The following is an 18,888-nucleotide window of genomic DNA, read 5'->3' as shown; positions in this document are numbered from 1 at the left end:
GTTGTCTGAGTTTTAGTGACGAACTGGAGGAGTCACGTTACTGAAAAGAAATCTGCGAATACGTGAAACCATGTCATGCGAATCAGCGGGGGAACACTAGTTGTGACGTTGAAGCTACGATCCATTAATATCTTTGTTTCCCTCGTTAGAGCTGGCATCTGGCTCAAAACTGTACAGCTGGAGAGCTCCAATTTTGCTTGCCATTTTTGTTGCACCTGTAATGTTATGTTTGGGATTTTAGGGGGCACCAACAGTCCTGCCCACAACTTAAAGGGGAATTTTTAATGAATAACTGTTGTCAGTTTTAATGAACTTTTTTCCGTCACATGTCTCTGACGATGTTAACTCGCTAGAAGTGCAGCTTTGGCAAGTCAACTGTTGCTAATGCTAACTGAAAGCTACACATGCAAAAAAGGAACCCCAACCCATTTTCGGTGATAACATGACAAAAGAAGCTCTGTGCCAGCCTGGATGATTCTGTGATTCATCCCATAATTAAATGGGATCAGTGTTGGGAAAATATACTTAAGATTGAAATCAGTGAACAAGTTAATATGTGAAACACTATCAGTAAAGTGCATTGTAGATATTTGAACATATACATAAACTGACAAGTGATGAACTTCAAAAGTAAATAAAAACTGGATTCAGTTAAAATTTGTTATTTCTGCGGGTCAAGTTTCTAGAAGCAAAGTTCCAGAAAAGTTTGTGCAGAGCCAGAAGAACAGATGGCAGCTCTACATGGGAATACAGACTTATGTGAAAGATATTAATCATTTCAATTAATTCTAGAAAATATTTCTAATGCAGTTTTTTTTGGAAAAGCCTTTTTTTCTAGACCTGCTGCATAAGCCTGATTGGTTGTGAAGGATGTGTTGGGGAGTGGAAGAAGAAACGTGATTCCTGCCCTAAGCATCGAGCTGATGAGCTGGAAAAACCACATCTACTAGGAATCACATCAAACATTTGTAAAACTCCAAACAAGTTCAAGTTCATTTAATCAAAAATACAGTTTAAAATGTTCATATTAGATTTGCTTTATTTAGGTGTTGGTCTTTTGTGGCTCCATGTTTACCGTTTTGAGCTTTAAAGCTCCATTAACAAAGTTGATGTTTACATTTTTAAAGCAATTTAGAAATGTTTCTTCGCTAATGAAAAAATTAATGGTGACACGAGTATTTTAATAATAGATATGAAAATAAGGAAAAAGGTTTCATTTATTAAAAACTTAACATGAATATGTTTTTCAATAACAGACAACAAAGAGGCCATTGTGGATTTTACGTTATGGGCTTCCTTATGCATTCAATCAAATGTTACATTTACAATCAGCATTTACACAGCGTACCTGTCAGTCACATTTATTAGACGAAGCAATGCATCAGGAAAAAGTCTTGTTTGTGGTGAACAACTGTATCAAAAAGAGTCATGTCAGGGAAGGTTTGTCCACATCGCTGCTCAGCATCACATCTGTCATGCTCTCTTGAGAACAGATCCGCTCCAAATGAAAACACCAAACTCAGATTAAAATACATTCTATACCACTTTAGTATTCCTCTGCCTGAAAATGTAAATTTCTTTATTAGTATGTGACTTTGATACGTGGCAGACACGATAAAACCTACAGAGCCCTGCTACCATTACACATCTGGAGCAGTCTGGTGATGTACACACGCAGACATTTATAGTCATGTTTGTGTGCAATACCACACTCTAAAGTCACGGATGTCAATAGGTGTGAATAGGAAGCATTCATAAATGTTATTAGTGTTTCTGAGACACAAACTGCTGCAGTCTGACAGCTTATGCAGAGTTGTCAGGTAAACTGAGAATCCTGCCCACGTCCCCCCCACACCCCCACCCACACAAACACAGACAATACAACTCCGACTGATGACAGATAGCATCATTAACTTGTGACTGAAGGATGGACCTGTTGGTAAATACCCACCAAGAAATCACGTTTAACGCTGCATGATTGCTTTATTAGGTTAAACCTTATTTATGAGTGTATGGATCAAACAAATGAACATCCATAAATCATCTGTGGATGATGGGACTGTTCTCAGGTTGCTCGTCTTTTTTAGGTTGCTTGTCCTTTCGTTCACAGCTGTTGCTTCATACAGAATCCTCTCACAAACGTTTCTGAACACTTTCTAAACTAAACTGGTGTAAAATGTGGTGGATATTTACAGGTGCGTTGTACTGCTCTGAAAACTTTGTAACCACATCTGCAAAATCTTCCAAGATAATAGTCTAAGTTAACGTTTTATCCTTTTGTTCCCTTCACCTGCAGCTCGGACATCCATTCAAACTACTTCCGGGTGACCTGTTTCAGACAAAAACCTTAAAACATACATTTCAACATCCATTATCCGTTTGCTCCATTTTCAATTTCATTTAAAATGATACATTTTTCTTTTTGCTTTTGATTTTAAGATGAAAAACAAATTATACACCGATTCAGATGTCCCCAGATTAATATATTTCTACAACTTTTTCGATTTTCATGCTCAAAAGCATAACAGGGTAGGGCTAAAGCTAGAGTTTTAATCAAAACAAATTTGCTAGTGGCTTACAGTTAGCAGTAAATACCTCCATTTCCATCTATTAATATTCATCTGTTGAACTTTGGATGAAGTTGTCATTCATCTTTTTTTCATAAAAGGAATCACTCACAAAGATGTCAGAATTAAACTGATTTATTGAAGAATAAATTTACAAATATGTTCACTCTCACAATTCACTCATTAAAATGTTAAAAGAAAGGCAATATACTACTAAGGGAATGAGACGGCTTATTTCTTCTGTTTGGATGTTTCATAAGTAAAATCAACACTTGCTTAGAAAAGAAGCTTGTATAAATAACAGGATTATTCACATAGCCTATAAAATAAAACGGTTTGCCCATTCTGCCATCTTTACACTATCTGGACACTGCAGATGATCTGTAGCTACCTTCACTAGGACAAATATGTGGACTTGCTCTAATTACATTTATGTACAGTGTTACAGGACTCATTTTTTTCTGCACCACTATGCCTCATATCATTTCTCATCTGAATCTCCGACATTCAGACCAAGCATGTTTGAGAGGCTCAGCTCCAGCTTTTTTGATGTCGAAATTTCTGGAGCCGTCAGACCCAGGCCAGATTCTGGTTTGTCTACTTTAAAAGTACCTCCTCTCACCAGAGGGGTATCCTTTGTGTCTGTTGAGGCATTGATATCAAGATCTGGGGCGGTAACCTTCAGATCAGCATCAGTTTTCCCATCAGTCTGTGAGGCATTGCGTTTTTCTTTTGACAGTTTCAACATTTCCATGACATTAATCTTTTCTCCAGGTTTTGCTGTTGCATTCACTATTGGCAGTCGGATCCCTTTGCTGACAACATATTCCTTTTCCTCTGTGTCAGCTTTTAATAGGGAAGTTTGAAACATTTCCCCAATGGAACTCAGGGTATTTCGTGGCAAGTTGTGAAGTTTGAACATTGGAATCGCTGTCTCAGTAGCTGAAGCCTCAGTTTCAGGGTCTTCATCTTCATTTTCAAGGTCTTCATCTTCATTTTCAAGGTCTGCACTGGCATCCATTTCTGGGGATTTTGTTTTTGAACCAAACAAGCTTAATTTTGGAAAGCTAAAATGGGGGGGTTTAGATTTTTCAACATTGACATCTACATTTGGAAATTCTGTGTCCACCTTGGCTCCATTGAACTTTGGTGCGCCCAACTCAATTGCAGGATCAGAAATGTTAGAATCTGCTATAGGAGTTTCCACACTGACCTTGGGTGTTTCCAGTTTAGCATCACCCGATGCATGGACTTTGGGAATTGAAAGATCAAGATTTGGATGGTTGAAATGAGGCAGTTTAAAGTCCCCAAGACTAGCATCTACTTCAAGTTCTGGCTTCTTTAAATGTGCCTCAGGTCCTTGGAGGTCTGCCTTGGGTAGGCTAATGTCTGCATTTGGAGCCTTCACTGTGACATCAGGAGCTTTCAGTTCCGTTTTTGGTATTTTAGCTCCTATGCTTGGTGCAGAGAGATTCCCAGCAATATTTGGAGAAGACAGGTCTAGGTTGGGTGCTTTCAGGTTAAGGTCAGCATTTTTCAGATCCAAGGCTGGAGTACTCAAAGTAGCACCTCCTTTGAGATCAGCACCCACATTTAGGTTTGGAGGATTGACATCACCTTTCATTTTTGGAGGTGAAAAGTTTAAGTTTGGAGTTGTGAAACTCACATCAGGTGCTGTTATGTCTGCTTGAGGGAGCTTAGCATCAACTCCAGGCTGGGATAGGTCAGACCCACCAAACTTTGGAAATTTAATTTTAGGGAACTTGATTTTTCCCATATCAGCTTCAGGAGCTTGAATTTCAACATCAGGGCCGTTGAGGTCAGCTTTTGGTAGTTTAATGTCAACATCTGGAGCATTGACTTCACCTTTTATTTTTGGAGCAGACAGAGAGACGTCTGGGGTTTTCAAATCCACCTTAGGTGCATTTATATCTGCTCTGGGGAGGTCCACTTTGGCATCAATGTTAGGGGCCGTTACACTTGCTTCAGGGAGTTTAGCAGTCACATCAGCAAGTGACAAGTCAAGATCTGGAGGTGCGAAATTGGCATCAACTTCTGGTCCCTTCACTTTTGGTCCAGAGCCACCAAACTTTGGAAATTTAATTTTAGGGAACTTGACTTTTCCAGTTTCAACTTCAGGAGCTTGAATGTCAACATCAGGGCCATTGAGGTCAGCTTTTATTTTTGGAGCAGACAGAGAGACGTCTGGGGTTCTCAAATCCACCTTTGGTGCATTTATATCTGCTTTGGGTAGGTCCACTTTGGCATCAATGTCAGGAGCTGTTATACTTGCTTCAGGGAGTTTAGCAGTCACATCAGCAAGTGACAAGTCAAGATCTGGAGGTGTAATATTGGCATCAACTTCTGGTCCCTTCACTTTTGGTCCAGAGCCACCAAACTTTGGAAATTTAATTTTAGGGAACTTGACTTTTCCAGTTTCAACTTCAGGAGCTTGAATGTCAACATCAGGGCCGTTGAGGTCAGCTTTTGGTAGTTTAATGTCAACATCTGGAGCATTGACATCACCTTTTATTTTTGGAGCAGACAGAGAGACGTCTGGGGTTTTTAAATCCACCTTAGGTGGATTTATTTCTGCTCTGGGGAGGTTCACTTTGGCATCAATGTCAGGAGCTGTTACACTTGCTTCAGGGAGTTTTGCAGTCACATCAGGAAGTGACAAGTCAAGATCTGGAGGTGCGAAATTGGAATCCACTTCTGGTCCCTTCACTTTTGGTCCAGACCCACCAAACTTTGGAAATTTAATTTTAGGGAACTTGACTTTTCCAGTTTCAACTTCAGGAGCTTGAATGTCAACATCAGGGCCGTTGAGGTCAGCTTTTGGTAGTTTAATGTCAATATCTGGAGCATTGACATCACCTTTTATTTTTGGAGCAGACAGAGAGACGTCTGGGGCTTTTAGATCCACATTTGGTGAATTTATATTTGCTTTGGGCAAGTCAACATTGGCGCTAATTTCTGGTGCTATTGGATCAACATTCAGCTCAGGAGCTTTAGGTTTTTTACTCTTGAATTTTGGAAGTTTTAATTTGGGTGACTTGATTTTAGCATCAGGTGGCTCAATGTTTGCATCTAGACCTTTAAGATCCACATCTGGACTTTTGATGTCAGCATTTGGCATGTTGATTTTGACGTTTGGAGCCTCAACTTCGCCTTTAACTTTTGGTGCAGAGAGATTTATATCTGGTGCTTTCAAATTCACATCAGGTCTGTGGACGTCTACATCAGGAACTTTCACATCTGCATCAATGTCAAGTGTTGGGCTGTTCAGTGAGCCGGTCTTCTGTTTCTTTAAGGTAAACCATTTGTGTTTACCTGAGGGCGCTTCCAAATCAACTTTTGGTGTGCCAATTTCTGCCTTTGGCAATTTGACATCAACATCAGGAACATTTACTTCACCTCCAAGTTTTGGGCCTGAGAGATTTACATCTGGTGCTTTCAAATTCACATCAGGTCCTTGGACGTCTACATCAGGAACTTTCACATCTGCATCAATGTCAAGTGTTGGGCTGTTCAGTGAGCCGGTCTTCTGTTTCTTAAAGGTAAACCATTTGTGTTTACCTGAGGGCGCTTCCAAATCAACTTTTGGAGTGCCAATTTCTGCCTTTGGCAATTTAACATCAACATCAGGAACATTTACTTCACCTTCAATTTTTGGGGCTGAGAGATCAACATCTGGTGTGGTCAAATTTGGATCTACGTCAACTTTTGGTCCATGCACTTTGGGCTTTTTCAACTTCATATGAGGCCAGTTAATTTTCCCAGAGGGAGCGTTGACCTCAAGATCAGGTCCGTTAACATCCAAATCCGGAGTCTTGACTTCAGCATTTGGTAGATTCAACTCGGCGTTGGGCAAGTTAACGGCACCTTCCACCTTTGGAGCTGTGAGATTTAATTCTGGTGCATCAAGATCTTCATTTATGTCAAAGCTTCCTTTTGGGTTATGTAATTTTGGCTTTTTCCATTTCAAATGAGGCCAGTTGATTTTCCCGGAAGGAGCTTCTGCATTTACATTGGGGGTTTCCACTTCCAGATCAGCACCTTTAAATTCTGCCTTTGGCAAGTTAATGTCAGCATCTGGAGTGTTGATTTTACCTTCTATTTTTGGCACAGAAACATCAGCATTTGGTGCATTGATGTCCGCATCCATGCTGAGGTCAGGTTTGGAGCCATGAAGCTTTGGTTTCTTCCACTTCAAATGGGGCCAGTTTATTTTGGCAGATGGAGAATTGATGTCTAGATCAGGGGTTTGAAGATCTACATCTGGCCCTTTGAGGTCAGCTTTTGGCAGGTTAATGTCAACATCTGGTGCACCTAGTTCCCCATTTACCTTTGGTCCAGTAAGACTGACATCAGGTGCTGAAAGGTCACAATTAATGTCAGCGTCTGCTCCTTTGACCTTCTGATTTTTCCATTTCAAATGTGGCCAGTTAACTTTTCCTCCAGGTGTCTTAATGTCAGCATTAGGTGCTTCTACATTTACATCAGGAACTTTCACTTCAACCTTTGGCCCATTCAGATTCAAATCAGGACTTTTGACATCCATCTTTGGAGCAGACATGTTGAGATTTGGTGTCTTTACATTTGTACTGACGGTAGGCAGATCTAGATTAGCATCCAAGTCTGGTTCTGGCGGGTCAAACTGAGGAAGATCGAACTTTGGCATTTTAAATGTTGGGGCCTTGCCGTTCATGGGTTCCGTCTGTAAATTTGGCACGTTAAGATTGAGTGCCGCTTTTGGTGCATTCATTTTGGGAGTATGGACGCTGACATTGGGTGCACTGATATTACTACCTAGATCTGCTTTTAGATCTGCGGAAGGGACAGTGACTGAAGCGCCACCATCACCAGATGGGGTTTTCAGGCCAAGCTTTGGAAGGGTTCCATTGAAAGTAGGACCATTTATTTCACCCCCTGTCCCACCTTTGAGCTTTCCAGTCAGGCCATCAAGAGACACAGTTGGTGCTTTAGCTGATGCGTCAAGTGAAAGATCCTTGTCGAACAACACCTGTAAAAAAGTAACAAGGGGGAGGGGGGGCAGGTTAACAATTTATGTACTGGTATTTGTTTGACAGGATAAAATCACTTATGTACAGTTTGAAAAGAGAGAGAAAGAAAAAGAACTTTGAGACCAGTTTGAGACAGTTTGAGACAGCTGATACTATTTTAAAAGAAAAAAATATTCAATTAACATGTGAGTAAGTTCCAAATGTTGAAAGACTTTCTAAAAATGTTGCCAATGAAGTTTGCAGCATTACAAAAAAATAAATGTTATATTTAGGATTTTACTTTTCTACAGACTACTGAAAAGTAATGTTCCTAACACCAGCATTTAAAACTAACTCATACATGACATATGTACAGTGAAAGCTGGTAATCGTGAGCTGCTTTGTTCAGAAATATAAATTCTGAGATGTTCAATCAAAAAGCTAAACTTGTTTAATCCCTCCAACATCTGTTTCATGTTAGTGATCTCCAAATCTGGCCTTTGAGAGTTTCCATCATTCTCATTTGAAAGCAAGCATGGTAGCTCTTGACCAGGCTTGGAGATCATTTCAACTGCTTAATCCTCCAAGAGAAACAATGTTCAAAACAAGACAAAGATATTAATGTTTTTCTCTTTGATTTATATGTAAACTCCATTAGAGCTTAGACTGCAACATTTACCCCAGCAGAGTTTTTTAGACCCAATCCCAATGCATCCAGGTCAGCAGAGGCACCTAAGTCCTTCTTGGTCAGAACCTTCATGTTGCTTTCATAAGGCTTGAGGACCTTCATGATGTTCTCCACTTCATCTTCAGAAAGATCTGTGAGGTTTATAGTGGCTGCAACAATTTTATTATCTGAAACAGAAGGAAAATACAATATGATGCTTTTTATGTTCCAGCAATAGAAATGCATATCATTTTTTTAAGTTATAAAAAAATAAAATAATAAAAAATAAAATAAAAATAAAAATCACCTACCTGCTTGCAAGCCAGTTTTCGCAGCAATATTTCCATCTGCAGTTCCTTTAGCAGAGATTCCTGACCCGGAGCCGTCCACAGTGACTCCGAAAAGTTTGTTTTCTCCACTCTAAGTGGAAAATATGTTTGGTCAATGTTTTTCCAATCAGAGAAGCTTACAAAGCAATCTATGAACTACTGCTGTTTTGTTGGTTGTGTCACACTTACCATTTTACTGGCTGTTTATGCCCACATATCAATACGCTTCAATGCAATAAAGCCTGGAAACTCCACACAGGAGAAACGTTACCTGTAGACAACAGTAAAGTAACGTTAGTGGCCTGTTTTTTTTAATCAACTAGTTTGCACCAATGCAGAAGGAGAAAGTTGAACACTTGATTTTTCCAGTTTACAAATGCATGCACTAATAATCGCTAAAGTCAAACAGTTGGAACAGCAGCATCAACCAACCTAAACTATCAAAGATGGCTGCTACAGACAACAGATGGAGGGATTTCACCCCTGGTCCTCGAGACCTTCTGTCCTGCCAGTTTTTACAGCTATAGTCTGCTCCACTCACTGCTGATTTGCTGGATTAGATGATTTGAGGTTTAGATTCAACTTGATTGATCCAGGTAATTAGCAGCTTATAGGACATATAAGTTAAGAAAATAAGCAGGATGGGAAATCTCAAGGACAAGACCACTGGTTCTATGCACCAAATACCACACAAAATGCTGTAAAATGTGAAGTCACGCCTTTAAAAACGCAGCTCAGTGGCCCGGCGAAAAGTCAAAGTCTTTGATGCCATTAAAGTACTGACTTACAGCTACAAACTCAGGCTGGCATGACCATTTTATTGAATGCATGACACATTTTTTGGTTTAGTCACTATGACACTTGAGAAAGCACCAGACTGCTGCCAGGCATCCCACCCCAGATCAAGGATTGACATGCCAAACAGAGTTATAGCAAAAGCACAAAAGGCACCTTTAAAAGTATAAAGAGCCAAAACTGATTGGCATCAGACCAGCCTTAGGTCTTCCAATGGATGCAAAAACACCACCCACACAACGTGTTGTGTCAAGCTTCAGGAATCCAAAACTTCTGCCAGCTTCACCAAGTGGAATGCAACCATTCAAACCAGTCTGTTTGCCTGCATTCAGCCTGACACAAGCACACGGTTCCACCACACCCCAGCATTCTCAGATGCAAACGCTAATGTCCTCACCTGCAGGGTGGTTGCATTGATACTAAAGCAGGCTTTGAATACTGAACTGACCGATGACTACTTCTGCTGCAACTCACCCCTTCATTTGACTAAGAAAACAATTACGTCAGGTAGGATGCACAGTTACAATTAAAAAAGTAAATCAAATTGTGTTACTTAGCTTTATATCACAATATGCTGAAATAAAATGACCACACTAGGAAAAAACAACTTTTTTTTTAAAGTTTACATTCAAATAAATGTATCATACTTGTCACAAAGCAGATTGGCTTATTAGCATGTCACATTCTAAATTAAAACCAATATTTACTTTTGTTAGGTATAAGAAAAAAACACTGTAGAAAGATAGAGCTAATGGCAAATGGATTTGATCAAAACACTTAAGGAAATGGACTCTCTAGTGCAACTATTACTAAAAATATTTGTTTCCTTCAGTTTTCCATTTTATAAATCAAATGCAATCTACAATTTAGTGGTTTTTTTCTTAGTTGTGTTTCAGATATGAACAATAAAGCTAATTAAATTGTAGAGAGTTCATGGTCTATATTGGTATTTCTCTAAATTACAAAAAGTTACCTAAAGCTCAAATAAGGTTCATTTAATAAATAGGCATTTTCTCTGAAAAAGGGCGGCAACACAGGTTCCAAAAAACTGTGAGGCTGTGGGGTGTAAGTGTAACGACTCCACAAAAACAAGTTTCAGATGACAAAACAATTCTAAAATAAGACATCCTGTTTTCTTTACACACTCTTCACAGCATTTACTTTTACATCAGAGCAGCTGCTGAAACCAGACTATTTACAGAAATCCTCTGTGATGCATGAAACCGATATCAGGAAATCCAACTAAATCCCAGCTTCAACAGCATTGAGCTTGTGGATTTTTTAAAAATATAATCACTTCAAATCTGACATGATTAAAGGTTATATATCCACAAAATATTTCCGTTCTTTTACAATAGCCCTTAAAAATATCCTTAATAATGGTAGAAAAATAAATGTAAGAAAAATCAGGGCTCACCGAAGACCAGATGCACTTGAACCAAAGTCCCAGCAGGGATTCTTCTCCTCCAACTGTCACTGCTTATCTGTCAGACAGTTCAGTGTGAGTCTGCAAGATAAATGCCTGAAAGCAGGCGGAAGAACAGGTTAGGCAACATCAGCAACGCCTCTCCAAGTGCCTACCTTTTCATTTGCAGCTCTCACACACACACACACTCCCACACACCTCTTGACTTGAAACTGCACTTTTTTGGAAGCCGAAACCTGACTAGAAAGCACCACAGAGCAAGATGTGGCGCACAGCAACACACCACACCTTGTTAACAAGACCAACAAACACCCAGCAGTGCTATAAGACAACAACAATGGTTTGTGGCCCTAGTAAGAACTATTAGTGCTTCTATGATTCAGAAGTCAGATTTAGTGGCTTAACAACCACAACAACACATTCCTCTGCAAGCGGTCAGCTACAAAGACTGGAGTCAAAACAAGCTTTATAGCAGCTGAAGAAGCTCTGATGAACCAATTATAAAAAATCTGAATATAAATAATGATCAAATATTAACATTTCAACAAAGCTGTGCACATTGTAAAATAATTTTACTGAATAGTGATCCAATTGTGCATTAATAAACGTATCTCTGTTCAAACACTCCACTGTTCTGAGCAGATTGCATTCCAAACAGGCATGAGTCAAGAACCAACCCCGACAACAAATTAATACAAGGTGATGACTGTTTACAGGTGAGGACGGGTGTAGTCAGTATCAGAACATAGTTAAGCCATGAGCAATTCAAGGTAGAATACTTAATAAGGAGAAAGAGCAGTCGGGTGTTAAAGTAAACTGGATCGACTTCTTCTGCCTCACAAAAGGAGTGGCGTTTGCATTTGCGAGACGTCCTTTGATTCTTCCAAACATGAAAAAGGCTTTGAACAAAAAGAAAAAAACAACTTATTTTGACTGACAACTAAAGCAATCAGCCATGCATGTTTGATTTTGTTATAGATGCCAACATTAAAGCTGAATTGAATAGCTTCCACTGATGCCAGCCTGTCAGCTCCTTAAGGCCTAGAAGGATCCTGACCCAACATGGAGTCTAAACTGTGGCATCCCAAAGGAGGCATGATCAAGAGTACACCGTGTGCCATTTTCCAGTCCTCATGTACCTTCCTTCCTTCACATACCACCCATTTCCTGCTTAGGGGTAGGCAGGTGTACTTTGGAACCAGGTTTAGGAAACAGAGTGTTGTAGGCAGTTACACCACTTCAAAATTGTTGCCTCTCTTTAAAGATGCACTTCGATAAAACATTTGTTTTTGATGTTTTTAATATGTTCTTGTAGCATAAATGAGGATGGAGGACAAATTCAACTCAAAATTGCATTTCTGAATATTTCTTTATTGAAATCAATGTGAATCAGGAGCAAAGGAGAAAAATTGCAGTTTGAAACATTTGTGAGGTAGAAAATATCCTGGGTGGGTCACAACCTTCCTGTTCTGCTCCCTTCTAATGCATCCACTTACAAAAACATCCATGCACACTTTCCTCGTCTGAGCTGGTATCTGGCTCAAAACTGTACAGTTGGATAGTGCCAACATTGCTCGCCATTTTTGTTGCGCCAATAATGTTGAGTTTGCGGTATGAGAGACTGTAAGCGATCAGGAGAGCATCTTCGTTTGTGTTTTGTTGTCATTTCAGTTTTATGAACGCGCACACAGCCGGTTGTGTTTTACACTGGACAAGCACCAGATATGCAGGTAGCAACAGGGAGAAGATTCTTCTTCTTTTGTGCATTTACTGTTCATTAGCGCTCATCCACCACCTACAATAGGAAGAGGCTCCGTGTGCAAAGTCAAAGCACTGCAAAGACGTTTTGTTTTCACAGCTCTGTTAATATAAATGTTCATCTTGGAGTCATTAATCCGACTGGACACAAACCACAATTATTAAGGTCTCCTTCATGATCGTGTTTACAACGGCTGGCACTGCTGTGTTTTGAAGAGGACGCCACCCACACGTCACTACCAAATCCGAGTCCCCGATTGGTCACAGTGCTGAGTTGCTGCGATTCAGCGTAAAAGTGTTCAACCAGTTGAACTGTCAGCACCCAAGCAATGAACACCCCAAACGCACGTAGAGCTCGTTACCAGACTTAAAAACTTACAATCACAGGCGTTCCTGACGCTGAAACACGAAATTTGGTCTGCGTCAAGCCGGTCCACACCAAAGATGGCTGCAGCACTTACACAGAGCATCATTAACGTGTTTCTAAAAGAAATGAGGCCTGTCGATTTTTGAAGAGGATGGATTCAAAGACTTGATTGGGGTGCTGCACCCTGGCTACCACCTGAGTCCCTTTTGCAAACTAATGGAGGAAAAATTATTGTAGAATATTTTAGTGTTCACTAATTGCAGTACAGTAAAGGCCATGTTCATAAAGGTATTTTTTGCTTATTTCAATAGGAAGTTAAGACAATTTTGTGCAGGGATCAGGAACCCTATAGCTTGGGAGCCAATTGTTGCTTTCTTTGTGTTAGCATATAGATTACCTGGGACCTTGAAATTTTTTTATCTATCATAGGGTTAAATTAAAATTCTTGAACTGAACATGTAAAATTTCAATTTCTGTGAACATACCATACTCCTAGCATTAGCAGTACCAGACATGACGCGAACCTTCACAGACTGAGTACCAGGACTATCACCTTTTGTTAAAAAAATTGCCCATCACTTTACGTTAACAGTAATCGTTGACTAATCGACTACTAAAATGATTGTTAGTGACTAGCAGAAACTACGTCCTAGAAAAGGACAAGGGTAATCAAATTAAGAGACCACTGGAAACACTTAAAATAGGGCAGAAGAGGATCGGATTGGGTTTTCAAGGTGCTAGGCCCACAAAAACTATAGGAAATCTGGCTCATCTTGGACTGATGGAAAACAATTAAAGCCATACGAGTCTGATGCATGCAAAAAAAATGACAAGCCTGTAGATGTGATGGCTTTGTTTTTGACCAGTTACTTCACGGGCATTTCAGAAGAAGTTATGTAATCTCGTTGAGGATCAATGCTCCAGTACATTTTTGACTTTAAGACTTCTGATTGTAAATTAAAATTAAACTAGTAAATAAACCATGAAAATCAGAGTGAAAAAATCTGAAATGTACATTGTGTACAATGTGTTGAACAAATAGACAGTCATTTTCAAAGACTAGAACATAAACAAATTTACTTAAAAAAAAAAAACATCTAAAGGCAGTATGATTTATTTATTCTGACTACATTAAAACTAGAATTTAAAAGTGTGAAAAAACACAAAGTATTAAAATAAAATTGTGAAGCATTTTTTCTTTATTCATTTGCTCCTTTCATGAAAATTGATGTTCAAATGTTTCTCTTATATATATATATATATATATATATATAAGAGAAACATTTGAACATCAACATATATATTCTTAATTCAGAAAATTAGATAACAGTTCATAAAAAGCATAACCCCCCCCCCCCCCCCCCCGACATCCCTCCCTTTCTTTTCCGTCCAGTCAAAAAAAAATGTTACAAATATAAAATGAGAAAAAGTTTAGCCTAAATTACAAAAGGGGTTTATTCAAGTATACACCTACCGTGTCAAAAGATTCATAACCCCTATTGTAAAAGTAAAATATGTCCAACAAAAGAGGCTTTCAGCTCTCATCTGTTTGCTCAGCTGTTGGACAGAACAAGTAGAAGATAAAAAGCATATTGGAACTATATGCAAAAAAAATATTTTTTTTCCATTTTTTTTAATTAAACATGTATTTTTGACTTTGTGACATTTCACTTTAATAGCTCTCTTTTGAGAAGGCAAACTTCTCTCAGAATCTCAATATTTAGCGGTGATAAGCACTTCCAAGTTGCCTCATTCAAAACTTCAGAGGAATTTATCTCCATGTTTTATGTGAAACTACTTTTTGTAACTTTGCCAAAAGTGCTTAGAGCAACCTACTAGTAAATTCATCTCTGGTGAGCCCTTTCAGGGCATGACAGTCATTGTTTTCCCCTGCCACTGCAGTCTTTTAAACATGCCTCCATGAGGCAGCAGTGAGAGGAGAGGAGAGGAGTTCTCACTGGAATGTGGTTCCAGGCCCCCCTCCAATGTGATCTGGCTCATCTGATCAGATTCCATTGCTAACCCCATATGCTGCCACACCTTCTTTAATTAACACTGTCTTTTATTCAGGCATACAAGTCATCTAAGGTGGTTGAGGCGTGAAGATGAGACAGATCGCTCATCAAAAATTATCTTTTTAAAGTTTTACTAATGTGCAAAATCTGTCATTTTTTGTCGTCAATTATCACTAGTGCTGGTTTTACTCACCTAATTTAGTGTCCCAAAATAATTTGGATGGAGTGAGCAGAGAAAGTGTGGCACAAAAACCAACAATTACAGTAGAATTTCTTTCCACTTAAATTTTGTAACTCAAATCTGCCACTTCTATATTTTCATTTCAACAATTTACCTGAAATGTGACTGTAGCTGTGCTTCTGTAGTCCTGCATTGACTGCTGTCCTGTTGCTGCTATCCGGGTGATTGTTTACACCTGGGCTCATTTCCAATTAGTCAATGCTGCCTTTGCCTTCCATACACAAAGGCAAAAAAAATGGCTTTGCAATCCTGAAAAAAAACACTAAAATGAAACTAGTAGAAGTAGACTCTAAAAAAATAAACCAGAAGCAGAACAGTCAAATCTAAATCAAATTGCATTTTTTATATATACATTAAAAATTCAAAACAGTAAGAACAAAAGCTAAAAGATTAAAACAAGTAAACATTAAAACAGTAAAATATAAAATAAATCACACAATAGAATAATATCACTGAGTCAAAGAGTAGACTGATGCAAAGATGCACCAGAAGAGAGGAATGTTTTAGGTTTGGACTCATTGGATCTCATTTGTCTCAGGGATCGAATCAAAGCAGCGTTATTCTGGTTCTGATCCATGGTCATACCAGCTGACAGCTTCCTGCTTCATGGATCTTACAGGTCTCACACAAGTGAGTGATCTAAAAAACCAGCAGCATCACTTCAAATCAATTCTGTTTTTAGGTGTTCCCAGTGTAAAATTTGAAAGCAGCACAGATCTGGTTTGTTTTTCTGGTTCTGATCCAAACTCTGGCAGCAGAGTTCTGAAGGATCTGCAACTTTCTAATATTATTACTAAAGAGCAGAAAGAAGACTGTAATCTCAGCTGCTGTCTGATTTATCCTGAGCTCTGTGTGTGTAAACAGATGTTTGTTTTTCATTGTCAGCAGCAGGGTTCATTAACTTCACCTCACCTTTGCCTCAGATATCCTTTGCCAGCCCTTTTCACAATAAAAGTTTAATTTTTACCCTGAATTTAGGTAAAAATCAAAGCTTTTTATAAGTCTTTGGCCATGAAATCTTTAAGAAGATCAAGTTTCACAACCAAAGATTTTATTCACAATGAAAAACTTGGTTATACTATTTGTCTACTTTCCTCATTGCTGACCACTTCAGAATTTAGCTTGCTGTTTGATTTAATCGTTCCTCTTTGGGTTTGTGGTATATACATTCTGGTTGTTTGACACACAACTAAAGATCTGACAAGATTTTTTTTTTAAATGTGACCTAAGATATCTGTAATACAACAAATACAATAAATATAAAATATGGAAATACAAGCAAGGAAGAAAGTAGGAAATGGTGCAGTTCCTCAAGAGACCACTGGAGCCTGGTTGCAAAAGAACACATTTTTTTCTTGACTTTTAAGAAAGTCAGATTTATTGCATAACTAAAGGCGTGTGCGGCTAATGGCAAGAACTTTTTGGATTTGTATCATTTTAATTTCTTACTTTAGTTAGTTGGTGTGAGGTGTTCAAACTGCCCTGTTATTCAAAATTTTCAATGATCTTTCATTCATTCATTTATTTTCTAAACCCACTCAATTCTATCTAGGATTAAATGGTTGCTGGAGCCTACCCACCTAATGTTGGTCAAAGGCGGAAACACCCTGGACAGCTCACTGGTTCATTGTGGGACAAAACAGAGTCAGAAAAGCACTTAAATTCCTAGCTAAGAGACAATTTAGAGCAGGGGTGTCAGACTCCAGGCCTCGAGTGCTGGCATACCCTGTTACGGTTTCTGTTTCTTTGCCCTTGTGGTTTGTTTCCTTTTTGTTCTGTGATGTTTTCAGTTCACTTCCTGTTTTAGTTTGTAGGGTTTCCTGTTTTGTTTTGTTGTGACTTTTACTTTGGTTCCCCATCCTGCCTGATTGTGTTCACCTGTGTCTCGTTTGTCTGTATGTATTTAAGTCTTGTCATTCCCTTCCTCCTGTGCTGGTCCATAGTTTGTAATTGTGCTGTTCCCTGGTTTTGAGTGTTTCTGTATTTCGAGTATTCTAGCCTGCTGAAGCAGTGGTTTTGGTTTTCTTGTAGTTTTTGTTATTAAACCCCCATTCCCTGCATCCTCCTGCCTCCTCTCCTCTCTGCGCCTGGGTACTTCCCTTCTCCCCCGTTACATTATGGACCAGCCATACCAGTACCCAGCAGAGGGGACCTGTCTCTGGTGGACCCCTGGGTCTTCCCAGGTCTACAAGGACTTTAAGGGGAGTCGCCTGGCCGTAAGAGGGGGTCGTCGTCATCACCGCCGCCCCCATTCTGAGTCATCCCCTGTTTCCTGGATGGAGCAGGACGTTTTCCGGCATAGGTCCTTCCTGGACCCCCTGGACCAGGACCTATGGCTCTGGGATGACTTGTTTCTGGAGGAGGAGGGGGCCGCGACCCAGTGGACCTCGGAGTGTTTTCAGCTCCCCGCCTCCTACTTCAACGGGAGTCGACTGGCTGTAAGAGGGGGCCGCCGTCGTCGCCGCCGCCCTTCTCGGCGTCCCGTCATGGTTCCGGAGGTGGACCTGGAAGCTCCCCAACCCGGTCCTGTGTCCAGGAGGGCGCCTGATGCACCCCAACCCGTTCCGGCTCCAAGGACGGTGCCTGACCCACCACGACCCGTTCCGGCTCCGAGGGCGGTGCCGGAACCACCGCGACCCGTCTTGGTTCCGGAGGTGGAACTGGAGGCGTCCCAACCCGGTCCTGCGTCCAGGAGGGAGCCGGACGCACCACGACCCGTTCCGGCTCCAAGGAGGTTGCCGGACGCATCTCCTCCCGTCCCTGCTCCCAGGAGGGTCCCGGACGCACCACGTCCCGTTCCGGCTCCGAGGAGGTTGCTGGACGCAACTCCTCCAGTTCCGACTCCTAGGAGGGTCCCGGACGCACCTCGACCCGTTCCGACTCCGAGGAGGTTGCTGGACGCAACTCCTCCAGTTCCGACTCCTAGGAGGGTCCCGGACGCACCTCGACCCGTTCCGACTCCGAGGAGGTTGCTGGACGCAACTCCTCCAGTTCCTGCTCCGAGGAGGGTGCCGGACCCACCACGACCCGTTCCGGCTCCGAGGAGGGTGCCAGAACCACCACGACCTGTTCCTGCTCCCAGGAGGGCCCTGGACAGGGGGATGGCAGACCGGAGGGAACCGGACGTCTGGCCCGAGCCCCCCGCACCGGACGTCTGGCCCGAGCCCCCCGCACCGGACGTCTGGCCCGAGCCCCCCGCACCGGACGTCTGGCCCGAGCCCCCCGCACCGGACGTCTGGCCCGAGCCCCCCGCACCGGACGTCTGGCCCGAGCCCCCCGCACCGGACGTCTGGCCCGAGCCCCCCGCACCGGATGTCTGGCCCGAGCCCCCCGCACCGGACCTTGAACCCGAGCCGCTTGCCGCGGAACCCGAGCCGCTTGCCGCTTGCCGCGGAACCCGAGCCGCTTGCCGCGGACCCCGAACCCGAGCCGCTTGCCGCGGACCCCGAACCCGAGCCGCTTGCCGCGGACCCCGAACCCGAGCCGCTTGCCGCGGACCCCGGGCCGCCTGCCGCGGACCCCGGGCCGCCTGCCGCGGACCCCGAGCCGCCTGCCGCGGATCCCGGGCCCGAGCTGCCAGCCGTTTGCTGGTCGGACAATCAAGGCCGGACGGCGCGGCCTCCCGGCCGCCCTCCAGACCCGCCTGGACGGACAGAGGGGCCTCCTGGCCGCCCTCCAGACCCGCCTGGACGGACAGAGCGGCCTCCCGGCCGTCCT

The 18,888-nt window shown here is 41.7% G+C and overlaps 1 protein-coding gene across 4 annotated transcripts; it reads right to left on the bottom strand.

Moving 5' to 3' along the window:
• Nucleotides 1-2,686: 2,686 nt before the first annotated feature.
• si:ch211-125o16.4 (uncharacterized) lies at nucleotides 2,687-15,388 on the bottom strand. Of its 4 annotated transcripts, XM_023963356.2 has the most exons (7): nucleotides 15,124-15,300; nucleotides 10,782-10,886; nucleotides 8,759-8,840; nucleotides 8,552-8,660; nucleotides 8,253-8,428; nucleotides 5,094-7,593; nucleotides 2,687-5,051 (listed from the first exon to the last, which is right to left on the bottom strand). In XM_023963356.2, exons 3-7 carry the CDS (start codon nucleotides 8,759-8,761, stop codon nucleotides 3,049-3,051), a joined length of 4,791 nt encoding a protein of 1,596 aa, XP_023819124.1. In that variant the 5' UTR covers nucleotides 8,762-8,840; nucleotides 10,782-10,886; nucleotides 15,124-15,300; the 3' UTR covers nucleotides 2,687-3,048. The 4 variants fall into 4 exon arrangements, with proteins under 4 accessions (XP_023819124.1, XP_004077259.1, XP_011482443.1 ...); XM_004077211.5 differs by having other exon boundaries at nucleotides 2,687-7,593; nucleotides 15,266-15,388; XM_011484141.4 differs by having other exon boundaries at nucleotides 2,687-7,593.
• Between the last annotated feature and the right edge of the window lie 3,500 nt (nucleotides 15,389-18,888).

The sequence above is a fragment of the Oryzias latipes genome, chromosome 15 (genome assembly GCF_053564925.1).
Source record: "Oryzias latipes strain Hd-rR chromosome 15, Olatipes_Hd-rR_3.1".
Taxonomy (NCBI): Eukaryota; Metazoa; Chordata; class Actinopteri; order Beloniformes; family Adrianichthyidae; genus Oryzias; species Oryzias latipes.
This window is presented reverse-complemented; position numbering and strand designations above follow the sequence as displayed.